The sequence below is a fragment of the Calidris pugnax genome, unplaced genomic scaffold (genome assembly GCF_001431845.1).
Source record: "Calidris pugnax isolate Ruff unplaced genomic scaffold, ASM143184v1 scaffold113, whole genome shotgun sequence".
Taxonomy (NCBI): domain Eukaryota; kingdom Metazoa; phylum Chordata; class Aves; order Charadriiformes; family Scolopacidae; genus Calidris; species Calidris pugnax.
In genome coordinates this window covers 1168048-1185532 of record NW_015090879.1, presented here as the reverse complement: position 1 = coordinate 1185532, position 17485 = coordinate 1168048, and the positions used below count along the sequence as shown (strand labels likewise).

Here is a 17485-nt window from a genome sequence, read left to right as displayed (position 1 = left end):
CTGGGGAGAAACTTGCTCGGTTTAAAGGTGGTTGGGTTTGAGATTCTTAGGGAGACATGAGTGAGTATGATTAGGGGACTTAGAGGGTCTTTAGGATTTATACCCTCTTCAAAAAACAGTTTTCTTTTGGGGCCTCATCTATTTTACATCTCCCACTGCAGCCAGGGGGAATTATTTACCCGCTTACTGCTCACTTGCATGATTAGCTCCTATTTATATTTAAATTATGGGTTTAAAAGTTCAAACCTTTCATCCTTACATTTATGGCTTCTTTTATATCTAGCCTAGTACAGGTCACAGCTGATGCACGCTGTGATTAAACCATTTCCCTGAGTCTCCTTGTACTCGCAGAAGTCACATTTTTGGGTCATCTGCGTGTGTTTGGCCACACGCATGGGTGGAGGGGGCTGGGCAGGAGAGAACAGCTGATGTATGGGCAGGCGGTGAAATGGTAATTTAGAGCTTTTTTCCCGAGTTGATAGCATCTGACTTTTATCCCAGCATCTCTGGGAAGTGACACCGTGTGTCACGGAGATGGTGGCTGCGTGAGGAATGTGTAAGGAGCACGCACCTCGGCTGGCTCCGGTGCCACGCAGAGCTCCTGCGCACGCAGCCCCGGACGGTGATTAGTCTCCTCCTGTCACACAGCGATGGCTCCAACGAGCTCAGGTGTTAACAGCCTGTCACCAAACCGAGCAGTGAGGCAGAAGAAAACTCCTCTCCCCGCCTCGGCGGCCTCTGCTCGTCCTTCTCCTGCTGGGGCCTGACGTTGCGTTGCCCCGAGGAGAGCCTGGCTGGGGACAGTCCCGGGGCAGGGACGGGCCACCTCATGTAGGCACAGGCCGATCTCCTGCCGAGATCGTGGCACGTTCCTGGGGGTGGTGGGAGCAGGAGTTTCCTTGCCAAAGACCTGGGAGCACGCGGTTTAAACTTTTCCTTGATTCCTGTGATTTTCTTTTATGTCCTGTAATCTCAGAGTAAATGAGGGCTGGATGCAATTATTGCAGGTGCTTATTTTGTCGTGACAGGGTTTCGTGCGCCACCGTTCACTGCGATGCCCTTTTATTGCCGTGGTGCTGAGGTACTTCAGACATAAAACTTGGGCGCTGACAAACCTATAATTGTATTCCCTCACTGTTCTGCCTCCTCTGGAAGCAGAACTGGATCTAACTGGGCAGTGAGCAGTGGGGGAGCTGCAGCTCCAGAGCTGCTTTCATTCCTTTGAAGGCTGTGAAGTTGTCAGCTTCCCAGAGGTGAAGCGAGGTGCTCGGGTCCAGGCTCCCAAAATCCTGGGAGATGGAGGGACTCCAGGCTTGGCACCACTTGCTTTATGAAGCTGTAGGAGCAGATGTGAGACTGAGAGCTGGGATGATGCCTCTGGACACAAGTTCTTCCATCAGCCCGGAGGAGGCAGGAGGAGGGCGCTCCCAGCCCTGGCCGTGCTGGTGAACTCTGGGATCCCCCGGGAGAGGGGCTGGTGATTTGGGGACCGACTGGCTGCAGGGACAGAGATCTTTCAGTCCCCAGCCAGGGATGGTTGGTTGGGACGTGGTGCCTGGTGCCTGGCAAGGAGCAGCCCTCACTTGAGCTGGGGAGTGGGCTCTTTGGACCCTGGTGGGTTGATGCAACTGATTTTCCAGGGAAGAGCCTGTTCTGCCTGAGCTGATCCAGGGGCTTTGCAGCTAATCTGACTTCTATTGAGAACAGTCAATTGCAGGGTAAAAGCTTTGGGTTTAGGGTTGGGCGGGGGGTCGTTTTTGTTTCGTTTTGTTTTTTAACTTTGCCGTTTTGCTTTCCAGTTATATCCTGTGGAAACCCAGGCACCCCCAGCAACGCGAGGGTTATATTTAACGACGGCTTGATTTTCTCCAGCTCCATTATCTATCAGTGCCGGGAGGGCTATTACTCCACGGGAGTGCTGAGCAGGCACTGCACGGTCAACGGGACCTGGACCGGGACCAGTCCGGAGTGTACAGGTGAGCGCCGGGATGGATTCCTGGAAGAAGAGATGAACGATGGTGCCAGGCTCTGGGGACGGGTTGTCAGGGCATGTTGGTTGCTTGCTGTGGACGTGCACACACGTGTGTCACGCTGAGAAACTCGGCTAAACTGTCTGGTGGCAGCAGCAGCCGCTCAGCCTGCAGTCCCCGCGAGCATCTAATGGAAAACTCTTGCTTTGGGGTTGTTTTTTTTCCGGTTGGATGAAGGGAGCTCTGTAATGACTTTCACGAGTAGATGTCAGCCACCCTGGAGGGGTTCTCCAGGGCTGTGAGCGTTCCTGCCTGCTGCTGTGTGGGCAGAGCTCCTGCCCCAAAGCCCTGGATGAAGATGTTGGGTTTCCCCACGGCTCCCACCTGCGGTGCCCACGGCAGGAGCAGGGATGACGGTGGCCTTACATAAAGAGACAGTAACTGGGGTAAAGAGAGGAGGGGCTGCCATGGCCAGACTGTCTTTCGCCCAGCCCGCAACTGACCCAGGCTTTCTGTAATGTCTAATGCGTGTGAATACTTCCTCTTGCAAGGTCTTAATATGCCATTAAGATCTCTGCTCACTCCACTGAGGAGCAGCAGAGCTTTCTCCTGGTGCCATAGCCCAGCCTGCTCCACAGCTGGCACCGTGCTCCGCATCCTCTGTGCTATGAATGCCCCCCTCTCCACCATGAGAGGGTTACATCCCACGTTGGAAAATACTCAGGACCATCAGGTCTCTAGTTACTGCAGCTCCAGAAGTGTGAGACAAGGGGTGGTCAGCCAGAAATGCTTCTTTTTTTTTTTTTTCTTTGGCAGTGATCAACTGTGGTGACCCAGGTGTGCCAGCCAACGGCGTTAGGCTGGGCAGTGATTTTACCTACAATAAGACAGTGGTGTTCCAGTGCACACCTGGGTACATGATGGAGTCAGACAGGGCATCTGCTCTAACCTGCACGAAGGACCGAACCTGGAATGGCACCAAACCTGTCTGCAAGGGTAAGAGCGGTTGCTGTGAGAACTGGAGGATGGAAGTTTTACAGGCCCCAGACCTTTTGTGACTTGTGATGGGTGATGGGTGATGGGCAGCAACTATTGCCTCGTCCCTGGAGCCCACCTGGGACTTTCTCAGCCCCATCAGCCAATCTGTCCCCGCTAAGTTTATGGCACTTAGGCAATTTTATCAACACAGCGCGATCACCTTGCTGTCTTTAGGTCTATCAGTCGTCACAATATGCCTGGGAGGGAGGCAGCTGCTATTATCCTTGAAGTAGAGAAGGAAAAGTGAAGCACGGAGAAGGAAGTGACTTACTCTTCACAAAGAACTCAGATCAAACTCGAATGAAATAGTGTGTTTTGCAAGCACACCCTTTTTGGCATCATCTAGAATCTGAAAAATGTTTCTGCCAACTCCTTTCATTATTTCTCGGTTCTGAGATTGCCTCTGTAGTTCAGAGATAGGAAAGGGAAATAATAGAGCAGTTGCAGGACAGGCTGGATCTCTTCTGCAAGTGTTTTACTCGCCCACCAAGTGTAGATAAGGCTGGAGGCAGCATCTGTGTACCTCTTTAGCAACCTGGAAAATTCACCTGTCATGAATCTGATATAAATGCAGACCACACAGAGACTTCCAAATATACTCCAGTTCCTTTAGAGGCTGTAAACAGCAATTCTTACCCTCCTCTTTCATTCTCTCCACTGAGCTAATGTTGCAGGAATAATAAAGAAAGTGGCCTGAGTCTGATTTGGCGGCCGGGCTGATTTGCATGAGCTTAGCATCTTTCCCAGCGCTCCCCTGAGCTGAAAAGCAAAGCGCTGCAAAAATGTCATATTAAAATACTCTAGAGCAGATGAAATACAGACTAGTTGTTGATTCAACTGCTAATCTGAAACTCAGCCAGGTTGTCCAAAATGTATGAATCTTTCAGGGAATCTTAGATGAGTTTTCTAAGTCAGGCTGGATCCTTACCTTCGGCTGGAAATGAGCACCGACTCAGAAATCTGACTTGGAGATTTGGGATTTCGTTAACTCTGATCTTCAAAGTAAAATCCTGAGGTTTACAACTGCACACACAGCTGGAAAAGTTAGTACAGCCCCCTGCTAGGCCAGTCCCAGGAGGTGCTCTGTGAGAGGAGATTCTAACTTTGATCCTACATGAATTTGCTTGTTAATGGAAATAACTGCGCTGAGGAGTCGAGAGAACCGAGTGTGCTTTTGTTCTTCGTTCCAGCGATCGTCTGTAAATCCCCCCAGGCCATCCCCAACGGGAAGGTGGTGGGCTCGGACTTCAGCTGGGGCTCCAGTGTGAGCTACGCCTGCCTGGAGGGCTACCAGCTCTCCCTGCCCGCCGTGCTGACCTGCGAGGGCAACGGCACCTGGAGCGGCGAAATCCCCCAGTGCTTCCGTGAGTAGGCGGCCATCCACGAGTTCACCTGGGAGTTGGGTTGGAGGACTAGGATGGAAACACGGTTTTTTGATGCTCTGTCTCCCACACGGTCTCCGTGTGGCTCATTTGTAGCATCAGCTCTGCCTTATCGTGAAGCTGGGGATGGAGCATTCTCAGCAGGTGGGAAGTTAAATATCTGGTCACTACATTTTCTACCTCAAGGGAAGTCTTGCATTCACTGGAGCTGGTGGGAGATTTTCAGGCCAGGAGAAAAGGCTGATGATGCTTAGAGTGCCTGAAGCCAAAAGTCTGAATGTTCTCCCTGCTTCCGACAGCAGCCAAATTGCAGGTGGTCTTGATTTGCCATCTCTAACGAGGAGGCAGCAGTGGCCGTGGGGATGCAGTCAGTCCCTCCACCTCGAAATGGAGATGTGAGGTTGCATTTGCAACAAGTCTGAAGATCTTGCGTGTTCCTCCACCCAGGCAGCACTAAAACTGGCTCTTTGTCCCCGTGTCTCCCCAGTGACTGAGCCTTCTGCCATCAGAGCTCCCGAAACTGCCAGAGACCGCAGGAAATAAACCTTTTGGCAAAGGGCACACTGTGTTGTCACAGCAAAAGTTGGGAATGTTTTGTGAAGGCAGAGCTTTGGCTGAGTGGAAACCTGTGTGCTTGATACAATAGCTAATGCAAAAAAATTAGTTAAATGTCTCATAATGATAAAGGCAGATTTGAGTTTCTTTTCTTGGCTGAATGGCTGGCAGCTGCACAATAGCCATTTTCATATTAAATCATACAAAGCCCTCGCTGTGTTCCTTGCACCTTTCCCTGGATCTTGTATAATTAGTGGGCTTTCTGTGTGACATGGAACCATATAGCAATTTGACATCGTGCAATTAGAGATACATTTTAAAGCTAAGCATGCTGTTAGGGGAAAAAACGGAGAAAAGAAAAGATGGGAGAGAAGGTGGAAGTTAATTAATGGCAATCGACAAAAAGAGGGAATTACAAGGAAAAGTAGCCAGCAACGCCTTCCACCACTGCTAATTCCCTCGTCAATCACAGAGCCTGGTGGCAGGGAGTGGTGAGGTTTGGGCCGTTAATAGACCCATCTTTAGCTGATTAACATTGTTTGCTCTGGAGGAGGCTCTTCCCAACCCGGGTGTCTCTCTGCCCCCTCCAGCCGTGTTCTGCGGAGACCCGGGGATCCCCGCACAGGGCAGGAGGGAGGACAGAGGCTTCACCTACCGCTCCTCCGTCTCCTTCTCCTGCCTGGCCCCCCTCGTGCTGGTGGGATCAGCCCGGAGGTTCTGCCAGTCAGACGGGACGTGGAGCGGGACCCAGCCCAGCTGCATAGGTGAGGGGGGGTCCAGGGGGCACCGGTGCTGGTGGTGGCTGGTGGCAGTGGAGGGCACAGCCCCGGTGGGGTGGGTGCTTCACTCATGGCCTGTAGAACAGGGGAAGGGAGGAGAGTTGTCCCTGCCACGGGATCTATGTTCTTACCTTCTTACATTCCCTCCCTCTGGTTAGTTCATGTTGCAGCAGTCAGGGATTTAAGAAACAAAAAAGATCCGTGTATTTTCCCTCGTTGCCGTGTCTTCCTTCTGTAGAGAAACGCTCTGTCTCCCTGCGAAGGCGCAGCAGGGTCTGTGTGGGGCAGGGGAAGGCAGAGCCTCTGTCCCTCCCCAGCAGCTCCTCTGAAGCCCTGTCTCTGCTCTTCTCCCCCAGACCCCAGCCTCACCACCTGCGCGGACCCCGGCGTCCCTCTCTTTGGCATGCAGAACAACTCCCAGGGCTACCAGGTAGGGCCACGGGACTGGGGTCCCCTCGCCTGCCCCCCGAGACCACTGGGGTCAGTCCCTGTCTGAATCCCTATGGATTACAGTGTCCCCCCGGGAGCAGGACATCCCGGCGTGCTCCCTCAGACCTCGGAGCGCATTTGTGTGGGATTAACCAGCAGTGCCTTATTTATGATATTAATTGCAGTGCTAATTAATAGTTATTAGTGTAATTAGTATTCACACCGGGGACGTAATTTCCATTCATTTTCACACCAAATTCTGTGGGTGGTTTTCTTAATCCCAGCTCCCGTAGGGTATGAAATTGGTGGAGAAAGGACCCCGGAGCAATTCCCCGGGGTGCCCCATCCACAGCCCCCCCTGCCCCTTCCACGCGGCTGCTCCTGTTACAGAGGGGATGGGTCAGTTTTGCTGCTAATTAGTTATCTTAATCCTGGGGGTTTAATGAAATAATTGGAGTTTTTAATTAATACTGAGACCCCACAAGCCTGACTTTGTTAAGCACAGCACGGGGCGGCGCAGGCAGAAAGCAGGCGACTGCCCTCTCTGGGGCGTAGGAGATGGGGAATTATGGAAGTGCTTTTGTGTTACAAGCACTGGGTGAATCAACTTGTTTTGTTTCTGGTGGAAACAGGTGGGAAGCATCATCTTTTTCAAGTGCCAGAAGGGGTACCTGCTGCAGGGCTCCACCACCAGGACCTGCCTCCCCAACCTGACGTGGAGCGGCGTGCAGCCGGACTGCGTCCGTAAGTCCTGGGGGAGGCCTTGCCACGGGAAATGGGGACATTTGACCCTGCTGTCACCTTGCTTTGGTGCTGGGCTTCACTGTGCAAACTGCTGGCTCTGAAGAGCTGGTAATTTGGGGGGGGGAGCTCTGAGAAAAACATATTTTTGAAGAAAAGGGAGATCACACAATCACTTCTCTCCTGACATGACTACACCAGCAGCTGTTTCTGATTTCAGATGAGATTTTTTTTCACTTGTCCCTTCCTCAGAGACATAGTTTCAGGTGAGACTTTGTTTTGTGCTTCTGAAACCGTTTTTGATGGCCGAGACGTGAGCTCTCTCTCCAGGGACCAGGGTTAACATTTAGCCAGAAGGGCTCTCTGACAGAGCAGTGTTTCTCCTCATCTTTAATAACTTGTTGCTCTTTCTTTTAAGCTGTCCATCAGCTTTTCCCTGCTGCACCAGGAGTTTAATTTAATGTATTTAAGTGGTGATATCCATCATGGCCTCTGCATCCTAAGTATTAAAAAGCTTTTTCCTCTCCCTTGTGAGGTGGTGGTTTATTGACGAGATATTTTTCCACTAACAAACCTGACCCAAGAGTTTAAAAACTCTTCCAAGTAGCATCAGGGAGAGGGCAGCAGATGCTCTGGAAGGAGCTGCCTTTCCCCACCGCTCCCCTGGGTGCTGGGAGCGTGTCCCCACGTCCACGGGCTCCTCTCTGCTGAATCAAAAGCTGCAGGGATGTGGCTTCAGGTGGGATTTTGCTCCTGGTATGAGGTGTATGGAGGTAGAAGATGGTTTTGGCTTAACAGGGCCAGCCAGGACTGCTGAGCTGGTGCTTTGAGGTTTTGTGTGAAGCCTTCTCCATCCTCCACCCCAAGCTGGATGCAGTTGCTGCTGGTGAGCACTGAAGTGCTACCTCTGAGCCTGGCCATGGGCTCGGGGCTCCCAGACCATGTGAGTTCGGGTTAGTCTTCCAGCTTTCTGGGTCTTATATTTTATCTTCTGTAAAGCAAGGATGAAGATAATACCTCATGAAGGCTGCCGAGGATTTGTTTTCATTCAGGAGCAGTTTGAGAGCTGTGGGAAGGGCAAATTTACAGTGTGGGTGAGAGGGAGCTCCCCAGCTCTCTGATTTACTCATTTTGTGTCGTAACTTCTCAAGGAAAGTGGTGACACGTTTACAGCGGGGCCTGATAGAGCCGTGTGGGCACAGGCTCGCGCTGGTGGCAGCTGGACAAGCTCAGCTTCCAGCTCTGTGGCCAAATCCTGAAAGTTATTGAGCAATTATAGGAATTTATGACTGTTGCACGCTTCTGAGGACTTACTGTCCGAGCCTGTGGATGGGTAGGTGCAAGTATTAGTAGGATACTGGTCCCATGAAGAGAGATTACACAAAACCAGATCGGGAATGCACTCACTGGAATCACTGGCTTAATTTACCGGGTCTTGATGCCCTGTAAAGGCAGTTTTTGGTCTGCAGATGGACCTGGAACACAGTGCTGGGGCCAGAGTTGAAGGAGAAAGGTGTCTTTAGCATCATTTGGGTTTGGCGCTTTTTTTTCCCCTTAAAACGTGGGGAATAGCAGAGCCTGAGTTTCAATTCATGGAAGCTGGAGAGGAGTGAAGGGAGCTTTAGCCAGAGAGAGCAGCCAGCCAAGCACGGGAAGAACAGTCTCATTAGTTCATCCTGCTGGGAAAAATTCAGGCATTTTTCCTTCTGTCAGCAGAGAAAGCTTTTCTGAAGAAAGCTCTTCTGTGAGATTTCTGTCCCTGCTGACATCACGGTGTCCCTCTTCTGCCTTTCTGTGTACGAATGGATGTCTCTCATCTCCGTTTTCCTTTGCTTTCCAGCTCACCACTGCAAGCAGCCCGAGACCCCCTCCCATGCCAACGTCGGTGCTCTGGATCTGCCCTCTCTGGGCTACACCTTGATCTACTCCTGCCAGAGCGGGTTCTATCTCACCGGGGGATCCGAGCATCGCACCTGCAAAGCAGATGGCAGCTGGACAGGAAAACCCCCCATTTGCCTGGGTAAAAGCCCTGAGCAGCACCGCCCCGTTCTGTGTTTGCCTTAAAAGGGAGCGTTGCAGCCCAAGAGAAAACACCTATTTTCTTAGAGTTTCACATGTGTGTGTGCATGTTGGAGCTGTAGAGACCTCAGCTCTCACAGGGTCCTGCACAGATCCCCAGGGAGAAGCGAGGAGGGGATTTTCTGCCTGATGGGTCGGGGTCTAGAAGCATCTGCACAAGACAAAGGTTGCTCTTGACTTCACCCACCTTTTACCCACCTCAAAGTCTTAGCTCAGGAGCACACAGTGGTTTGATCTTGAAATAGAGCTGTGTGGCTGCCGTGGGAGCTCTCTCTGGACACCAGTTTGGGGCAGATGGTGGGGGAGGATGGTAAATGAAAGCTTTGGGTTGGGCAGGGTCCCGTGCAAAGCCCTTGTGCACAGGGACGTGCAGCCGCGTTACATGTGCGAGCGGTGCCAGCCGGAGGCCTGCTCCTTTATGGCCACCAGCAGAGAAGAAGTGTCTCAGCAGTGTCACACACCACAATATTCACTGGTTTTGCCCCTCTCTTCCAGCTGATGTCCGCCCCAGCGGAAGGCCGGTTGGCACCGCGCGAGACCCACCGCTCGCCAAGGTCTCAGGTACGTGGGACACATTAGTAGGGACCTGGACCTTTCCTGGTCCATCCTGTCCCCAGGACACCCAGAGACCCAGCAGTTCATGCAGATCTCAGAAGTGCTGGGCTGCTGAGAGCAGCCCGTGTGCTCCATCCTCTCCACACTTCACTGGAGAACAGACAGGAGCCCCAAGGGAGTTGAGCACCAACATCCACTGCCCTTCCCAGGGCTCTCCAGAGATTTGAGCCCTTGAGGATGTTTTACATTAGAGCGCTGGGCTGCTGAGAGCAGCCCGTGTGCTCCGTCCTCTCCACACTTTGCTGGAGAACGGACAGGAGCCCCAAGGGAGTTGGGCACCAACATCCGCTGCCCTTCCAGGGCTCTCCAGAGATTCGAGCCCTTGAGGATGGTGGGTTTTTTTCAGAAAAATGGGGTGGTTTTTAAATTTTTTTTTTTTTTTTTTTTTCAGAAAAATGGGGTGTTTTTTAATTTTTCCTAAGAAAAATTGGGTTGGTTTTTAAAATTTCAGTGGCATTTTTTGTCAAAACAATAAAATTAAAGTCATCAGCTTGTTTGTTCTCCTCTCTCTGGCTTTGTACTCAGTGATGATAACACAGAAAGTGGGTGGGATTTTGAGATATTTAAATACGTATTTGTGAATTCAAAGAAAGAAAGAAATTTCCTTATTTGTGAATTCAAAGAAAGAAAGAAATTTGCTCTATTTTGATTTCTGAAAAAAAAGGAAATAAATGGCAACGCGCTTTGTTTTTCCGCATTCCCCATCACTGTGGTTTCTAGTGCCTGCTGATGTGTTTGCGAGGAATTCCCTTTGGAAAGGCTCCTACGAATACATGGGGAAGAAGCAGCCTGCCATGCTGTCTGTCACCAGCTTTGACCCCACCACCAGTAAAGTCAACGCCACGTTGATAGACCACAGCGGCGTGGAGCTCCAGGTGTCGGGTAAGGGAGCGCCCTGGCCGTTGGGGGGGATTTACACTCCTCAGAAGTGGCCTCACAGAGCGAGGGGCCACATGTTCTGTGATGAGGATGCTCTGATTGAGCTCTGCAGAACCACCCAGGTTTATGTCTCCAATCTTTGATTGGACCAAGACAAACAAAACCATAGACCCGAGTTTGCTTTGACTCTGCCTGAAAAGGCTTCCCGGTCCATCGTCCATCCCTTTGTGCTGGAGCTGGGGACTCGTAGCCCAAGACAAACCAAATTAAATGATGTGAGTGTTCCTGCTCTTCACGGAGCCCTGGGTTGTTACTGACCCAGCAACACAACTTGCACATTCACGGTGGAGTCTCTTCCCACGTGCAAAATGTCTTCAATGTCCTGGGGAGTGGACGTGGGATCATGTTTGTGGTGCGTTTCCCAGTATGAGTTGTCTCCTGTAAGATGATGAGATGATTTCTCTACTCTCTCAAGTAGAAAGTTAATTACTTCAAATTCAAATAGAGTCATTGTGATGTAGTGATTAAAAGTTATTTGTTTTCAGGTGTTTACAAGAAAGAAGACGTGCACCTGCTTCTCCAGGTTTACCAGATCACGGGGCCCGTGGAGATCTTTGCCAACAAGTTCAAAAACGATAAATGGGCTCTAGATGGACATGTAAGTGCTCGGGGACCTCATACACACTGTCCACCCACACAGCTCCTCCCGTGGCTGTCACAGCCCCAGCTTTTCCCTCGCTGAAGCTGAGGGGATGACTCCTTTAGCTGGTGGCAGGACAGGGCTGCTGTCCCCTGGTGACCTTCTCGCCTGAAGGGGACACAGGGTGTTCTTCAAGCGTGTGAGATAACGTTACATGACAGTCAGCTCTGCCTTGCTCCCTTGCAGCTGTGTGGGGTTTTTTTATTGCCCTGTGGTTTTAAATCTGTGAGGCTTCCACATAACACTGAAGGAGAAACCAACATGATTAATTCCATTTTAACGGTTTATATCTGTTAAACATCAAGCAAGAAGAGCTAATCTTCCCTTAGGAGTCAACTTCTCACCCCAATTTCCGTGTCTGGTAATTTCCCATGCCCTTAAGAGATCCACTGGAGCTTAGAAGAAACACGCATCTGATTGACCCGTGACCAGTTGTAGCCCAGAGCCTTCGCTATCCCTGTTGAATTAGCAACGTGTTCTGTAGTTTATTGCAAACAAGATATATTTTTTTTTTATCTTCCATTGAGACATGAGAGTCTTAACAAGTTGTTGGGCAGCCAGACTGCTTAAAAAAATCCCACGGCTTTCTGGGGATTTGAATGAGATTAATGGTACGTGTGAAGCTGCAAGAGGCTGTGACAAGGTGGGTGCTGAAGTCCCGACGGGGGGTTGAAGAGATGTGTTGGTCTCTGCTCTCCTGTCACTGCAGGTCTCGTCGGAGTCCTCCAGCGGCACGTTTGTGTACCAGGGCTTTGTGCGTGGCAAAGGCTTCGGGCAGTTTGGCCTCCAGAGACTTGGTAAAGTCCCTCTGATTTGTACTTTTTTCCCTCGATTGCTAAAAAGCTAGATTTTGGTGGTAGTGGGGTTTTTCAAACAGGGAACGTTTCTCCTGTCCCTGCCTTTTATTTTCAACCCTGCTGGACCAGATCTTTCTAGATGCTTTTGAACCATCAGGTTTAACCTAACCCTTTCCAGCTCCACTTAGAAGAGAGCTCACAAACTCCACACCAGCCACTGGGGTAGAGAAGTTGGGTGCCCTCAGGTCTCTGTACCCCAGGGGGGTGGGAGATGGTGGCATCTGAAACAGCTTCTGTTCCTTCACATCTGAGGCAGAGAGCACAGGGAAGAGGGGGGTCCCCATGGCCTGGCAGCACTTCCACCCTGCACCTTGCTCCTTCCTCACCTCCCGTTCCTCCCTGCACAAGGGCTGGAGCAGCTCTGCCCCTGTGTTTAAATACTAAATAGATTGAACATTGGATGTTCTGCCAAGGGCTAAACCCTTCAGTGTAAGATTTATGGGAGACGAACAACGCTAGGACAAAATTTTTAATTTGAGAGCAAAGTGAGGCATTTAAATAAACAGGTTTCTGCTCAAAGACAGAGTTTGGAGCTACAAATAGCACCTAAATGCATTTTTTCGCCGTGTTGCCAGATGTCTGACCTAAAAGCCCAAGTCCCATTGCTACCACAAAACGTGTCTCCATCTCGGTTTCAGAAATCACAGAGGCACTTGAGAGCTTACACAACCCAAGCTCTAAGCTCCCAAATACCTCTTAAAATGTGGCTAGAGCTCTTCAGTCTCTTAGGATTTTTGGAATCTGACCCTGGAGTCTTGTCACCTTTATGGAGAATTAGATGCTCATTATCACAGCCTTTGAAAGTCTCCCTTAAAGCTTAACTTTAAACATCCAAGTTTGAGCATTTTGGTAAGATAAATCTATTTACATCTCTCTTTAATTGCAGTTCTAAATAAATGATGATGTCTAAGCTAGGATAGCTCTCCAAACCATTCTTCGTGCAGCTCAGAAGCTTTTGATGACCTTTTAGAGCCACACTCCTGACCAGCTTATTCGGTTGTTGATGATGTAACCTGTAACTCAAGCAAACCCCGTTTCCCGTGGCGGTGTTCTGAAATGTGTTTCCTTCTGCTGTGTTTCAGACATCAGCATGCTGGAAAACGATCCGGAATCAATAGGACACCATTTTGCATCCAACAGCAGTTCTGTGGCAGCTGCCATTCTTGTGCCTTTCATAGCCCTGATTATTGCAGGGTTTGTGCTTTATCTCTACAAACACAGGTGGGTTTCGGGGAGGATGCCAGCAGGGGAAACAAAACCAGGGCAACGATGGAAATATCTGTGAGCTTGACTTAAAAGCGCTGCCCCTACACCTGGTTTCTCATTTAATTCAGGAGGTGAAAAAATAATGAAGCCAGCATGTGTGGAGGGGCAAGGGTGTTAGGAGGGGGAGCGTGGAGGGCCTTTATGACCATTAATAAGATTTGTGGCAACATTAGGTCGGATAAGGCAAAGTAAATTTCATACTTGGGCATTCAAGCCGGCTTTGTATGTGGTGTAGATTAGTTATTTCTCCTGATCAGTGGAAATGTGCTGCAAAGCCCCATGCAGGCTGGTCACTGCAGAGGGAGCACCCTTCAGGCCAGAGCAGAGCACAGGGAGCTTCTGTGCTACACACCCACAAAGATTTTCCTATAGATCCCTTCTGCCGTGTCCCCAGGTGTCTGCCCTCTCCAAAAGCAGATTTTTTCCTTTCCACTGACGTGTTGTCAGGGCTGTTCTGGCTCCTCACCATCAGTAGCCGTGACCTCTCTGGATTTTCTCTCTGACGTCCCGCAGGAGAAGACCAAAAGTCCCATTTAATGGCTACGCGGGCCATGAAAACACCAACGTCCGAGCAACGTTTGAAAATCCAATGTATGACCGGAACCTGCAGCCCACGGACATCATGGCCAACGAGACAGAGTTCACAGTCAGCACGGTCTGCACGGCTGTATAGCACCGTCCCTCCGCGGTGAGTGGCAGAAACCCAGCCTGGGAGTGGGGCAGAGTGGGACAAAATGGGACAGAGTGGGACAGAGTGGGACAGTGCCACCGTTCTCCCCGTGTTTGGTGCTTGTGGACAATGCTAGGTGGAAGCAGTGGTTCAGAGGAGCCCCCGGAGTGGCTCAGATTGCCCAGGAGATCTCTGCAGGAGCCAAAGCAGCATCCCCATCGCTGGGTCTCTGGTTGGGGCAGCACCTCTTGGGGACCCAGTGGCAAAGCAAATCCAGATAGCCCCGTGGTGAGAGCAGTCACCAGGTGGAGGAACAAATGAGTCTCTTAAGAGAGATCGTTCATTCGCTGCGTGACTCCAGGGTATTTTACAGAGTGGTCAGAGGAGGGTAAAACAGGGGGTTTAAAAGTTTTACTGCACAGGCACCTAGGAGTAACTTAATGGTGTAAAGAGAAGTACCCTGTGATTCAAACGAGCTCTTCTAGACTGAAATGTCCTCAGTTTGAGATAATGAAGCCATTGCAGGCTTTCTCAGCATTTCTGTGTATAATAACAAACTGTTACCTTCTCTCTGTCCCTTCCTTTCCCATTGTCCCAGATTCCTCCGGGGTCGGTGTCTAGTGGATGATTGTGTTTCACCTCACTAGTCTCCATCCATTCCCTCCCCATCTCCCTCCTCCCAACCTCGTTGAGGCTGTGGAGAAGCTGCTACACCTCGTTGGACTTTGTGTTAACTCCTGAGAGACTGCTGGGTCGTCCTCCCTCGCCTTCACCCGCCCTCTCCATCCTGCCGTGGATAACGAAGCCAGCCAAAGGTCTGCTCTGGCACAGCTCCTCTCTCCCACCTTCCTCTGGTGGGTCTCAGCCCAACGTCAAGACCTGGGGTCGTGGAGGACCTGGGAGGCGAGGTGATGGGAAGGGTTTTACAGCCCACTCTTGGTTCCATGTTGCTGGAGGGAGCAGTGGGGTACGTGGGGTCCCACCAGCTGCCCCCCACTTTGGGAAGAGCTTGGACAACAAAGAGGCAAAAGCAGGTTGTGCTGCAGAAGGTGCTGGTTGGGGTTAATGGAAAATACTGGTATGGGACAGGACGAGTACTTGCTTTGTCTTTATTTGGTTTTGTGGGTTCTTTCTTTGTTTGTTTTTTTTCTAACCCAATGGAACTTTTTCAATGAGAAAAGCAAAACTTTGCAAGCTTTTCTCCTCTTCCCCGTATTTAATTTTCCTTTGGGCCATCCTTGCTGCCCCATGTTCCTTCCAGGCAGCTCTTGGGGCTGGTAAGGAAACGTCCCCCCATCCCTGGCCCCCTCCCAGCAGCTGATTTTAGCTGCGTCCAAACACCCTGATCAGAAAATTGCTGACAGACACGAAAGGACAAAAACCTCTTTAAAAAGAACTAACAAATACTGATTTTCCCCCAATAGCATTCAAAAGCCTTTGCCCTTTCCATATTGATCCTCCAAATGGCAATGCAATAAGAGTTTTAATTTCTATCCAAAGCTCTTCCCTTTATTTCCCAGGGGCAGAAAGGTTGCCCTGGCTTTCCTGAGGAGCGGATAAGGCGGCTTGACATTTTTCCTGCCTTATAAGAGAGCGATGCTTTTGTGATGACACCGTCCTCCTCTCATAAAGAGGAGAGCTGCTCTTGTTGGTTCGGGGCTTTAGTCTGTTTGGTTTGAGTCGCCGTTTCTGAGGCCGGGCTGGAGCCCAGGAACGAGCAGCCCCTTTGTACCCGCTGGAGTCGGGGGCAAGGCAGGTGGGGGGAGCAGGACGTGTCAATGGAGCAGCTTCTTCTTACAGAAGATGAAGGGAAACCAAAACTAAAACGAAGGGGGTGGTGTTTACATCCACGCTTGCATTAAAACGCTGCCTTTCCCCTGCCTGATGTCAGCTGAGGTTTTGTCTGATGAAAACCACAGGGTAGGTTGTTTGGGGTTTTTTTCTGGTTTGTTTATTCTTTTAGTCCGTGTGTGTGCGCGCGCGTGCGTGTGTGTATATACAAATATATATTATTTTTTTTTACTTCTGTCTCTTGTTCAGCGCTCTTAGAGTCAGCAGCGTTCTCCAGCCTAACTGCTGAACAGCCAGCCTGCCAAAAAATGCCACCTCTGCCCCCCCCAGCAGGCAAAGGGGCTCTCATTTATTGTCGAGAGGTGGGTGCAAGGTTTCTTCAGGGCCAGTGCTGGACCATTGCAGACCATGTCCCGCAGCCAGGCGCTCCCAGCTCAAGTCAAATAGCTTCAGGGCCAGTGCTGGACCATTGCAGACCGTGTCCCGCAGCCAGGTGTGCTCCAGCTCGAGCCAAATACGCAGGTTGGAGATGGTTTAATCTTCCAGCTGGTTGTGGGACCACATTCCCGGGGGGCACCTCCAGCTTCTGGGACACGGCCCCCAGAGCAAGCTGAGGAGAAGGAGAAGAGGGGACCCCGGTGGCACTGGGGTCTGGGACCCAGGCTGGTCTCTGGTTTGGTTCCTCAGTGGTTTGAGGAGATCAGGATGTTCCCCTGGTCCTTTGCGTGCTCTGCAAGCCCGTAGCTGGTTCCTGACTCCTGGGCTGCTCTCCCAGGAGACCCCAAAGACTCTCCCAACCTAAATTATTCTGTGATTCCTGCCCACGGCCCATTTTCCTGCCCTTTCTCCCACCCCGTAGCACCACCGAGGGACCAGGCTCCTTGTGAGCACGTCCCCGAGGCAGCGCCGTTTGGGTTTGACACCTCCTGGCTCCTCTTCCAGTACCCAAAACTCAAACACCTCGCCGTGTCCCCACAACAGCAGAGCTCCAACCTTTCCAGGCTCAAGAAAAGCCTTCTCCAAGGTGTGAGGGGATGAGGCTGCTCCCAGTGGGACGCAGGGATGGACACACACACACACACACACACCCCCACGGTGGCTCTCGGACCACTCTGAATCCCACCCAGCCCTGGGACAGCCAGGAAAAGCCCGTGTCAAGGTGCGTAAAACCAACCCGAGATGTTGTACCACCAGGGCAGGGGGAAAGGGAGGTTCTGCTTAAGCAAGACTTGCTGCTTTCAACCCATTCAGTACCATCTTCTGCTGCTGCCCGAGCAGCAGAGGGAGTGCAGGGGGGTGTTGTTCCATTTTTTTGCAAGCTGGCTGGGACCCGGTAACTCAGCATTCTCCATTCTTGTGCCCAGAGGACTTGCATTATCTTTAAAAAAAAAAAAAAAAAAAAAAGGAAAAAAAAAAAAGGAAAAAAAACTATTTAAAAAAAAAAAAAAAGAGAAAAAAAAAGAAAAAATGAAAAAAAAATCCCTCTTTTGTACAGAGATATATTTTTATGACTCAAAAGTTTGTACAGTTAAAAAACACAATGTAAATGTTTTTTCATTATTGTAGTAAACAGTAGTGGAAGATCAGCTTTTTTTTGTAAATGTAATAAAATGTATAAATATGGTTTACATAAAAGTGTAAATATGTAATCTATACATACACTTGGCTTGTCTGCAGTATATACAATTTAATTTATCTGTCTCTGTATATGAGGCTTTCCATTGTGTCCAGGCA

General features: G+C 50.5%; 1 protein-coding gene across 1 annotated transcript; it reads left to right on the top strand.

Moving 5' to 3' along the window:
- The first annotated feature begins 56 nt into the window (after positions 1 to 56).
- Positions 57 to 16169, top strand: LOC106890544 (CUB and sushi domain-containing protein 2-like). The gene is made up of 15 exons (XM_014946448.1): positions 57 to 60; positions 1800 to 1976; positions 2787 to 2966; positions 4199 to 4372; positions 5536 to 5709; positions 6081 to 6154; positions 6786 to 6897; positions 8735 to 8914; positions 9469 to 9534; positions 10309 to 10470; positions 11013 to 11125; positions 11877 to 11964; positions 13107 to 13245; positions 13804 to 13978; positions 14559 to 16169. Exons 1-14 carry the CDS (start codon positions 57 to 59, stop codon positions 13961 to 13963), a joined length of 1803 nt encoding a protein of 600 aa, XP_014801934.1. The 3' UTR covers positions 13964 to 13978; positions 14559 to 16169.
- The last annotated feature ends 1316 nt before the right edge of the window (positions 16170 to 17485 follow it).

Excerpts from the sequence above, each read along its gene's own strand:
- LOC106890544 (XM_014946448.1), top strand. Across the intron at positions 8,915-9,468 it reads AAAACCCCCCATTTGCCTGG|CTGATGTCCGCCCCAGCGGA; the intron begins GTAAAAGCCCTG and ends CCTCTCTTCCAG. Across the intron at positions 9,535-10,308 it reads ACCGCTCGCCAAGGTCTCAG|TGCCTGCTGATGTGTTTGCG; the intron begins GTACGTGGGACA and ends TGTGGTTTCTAG.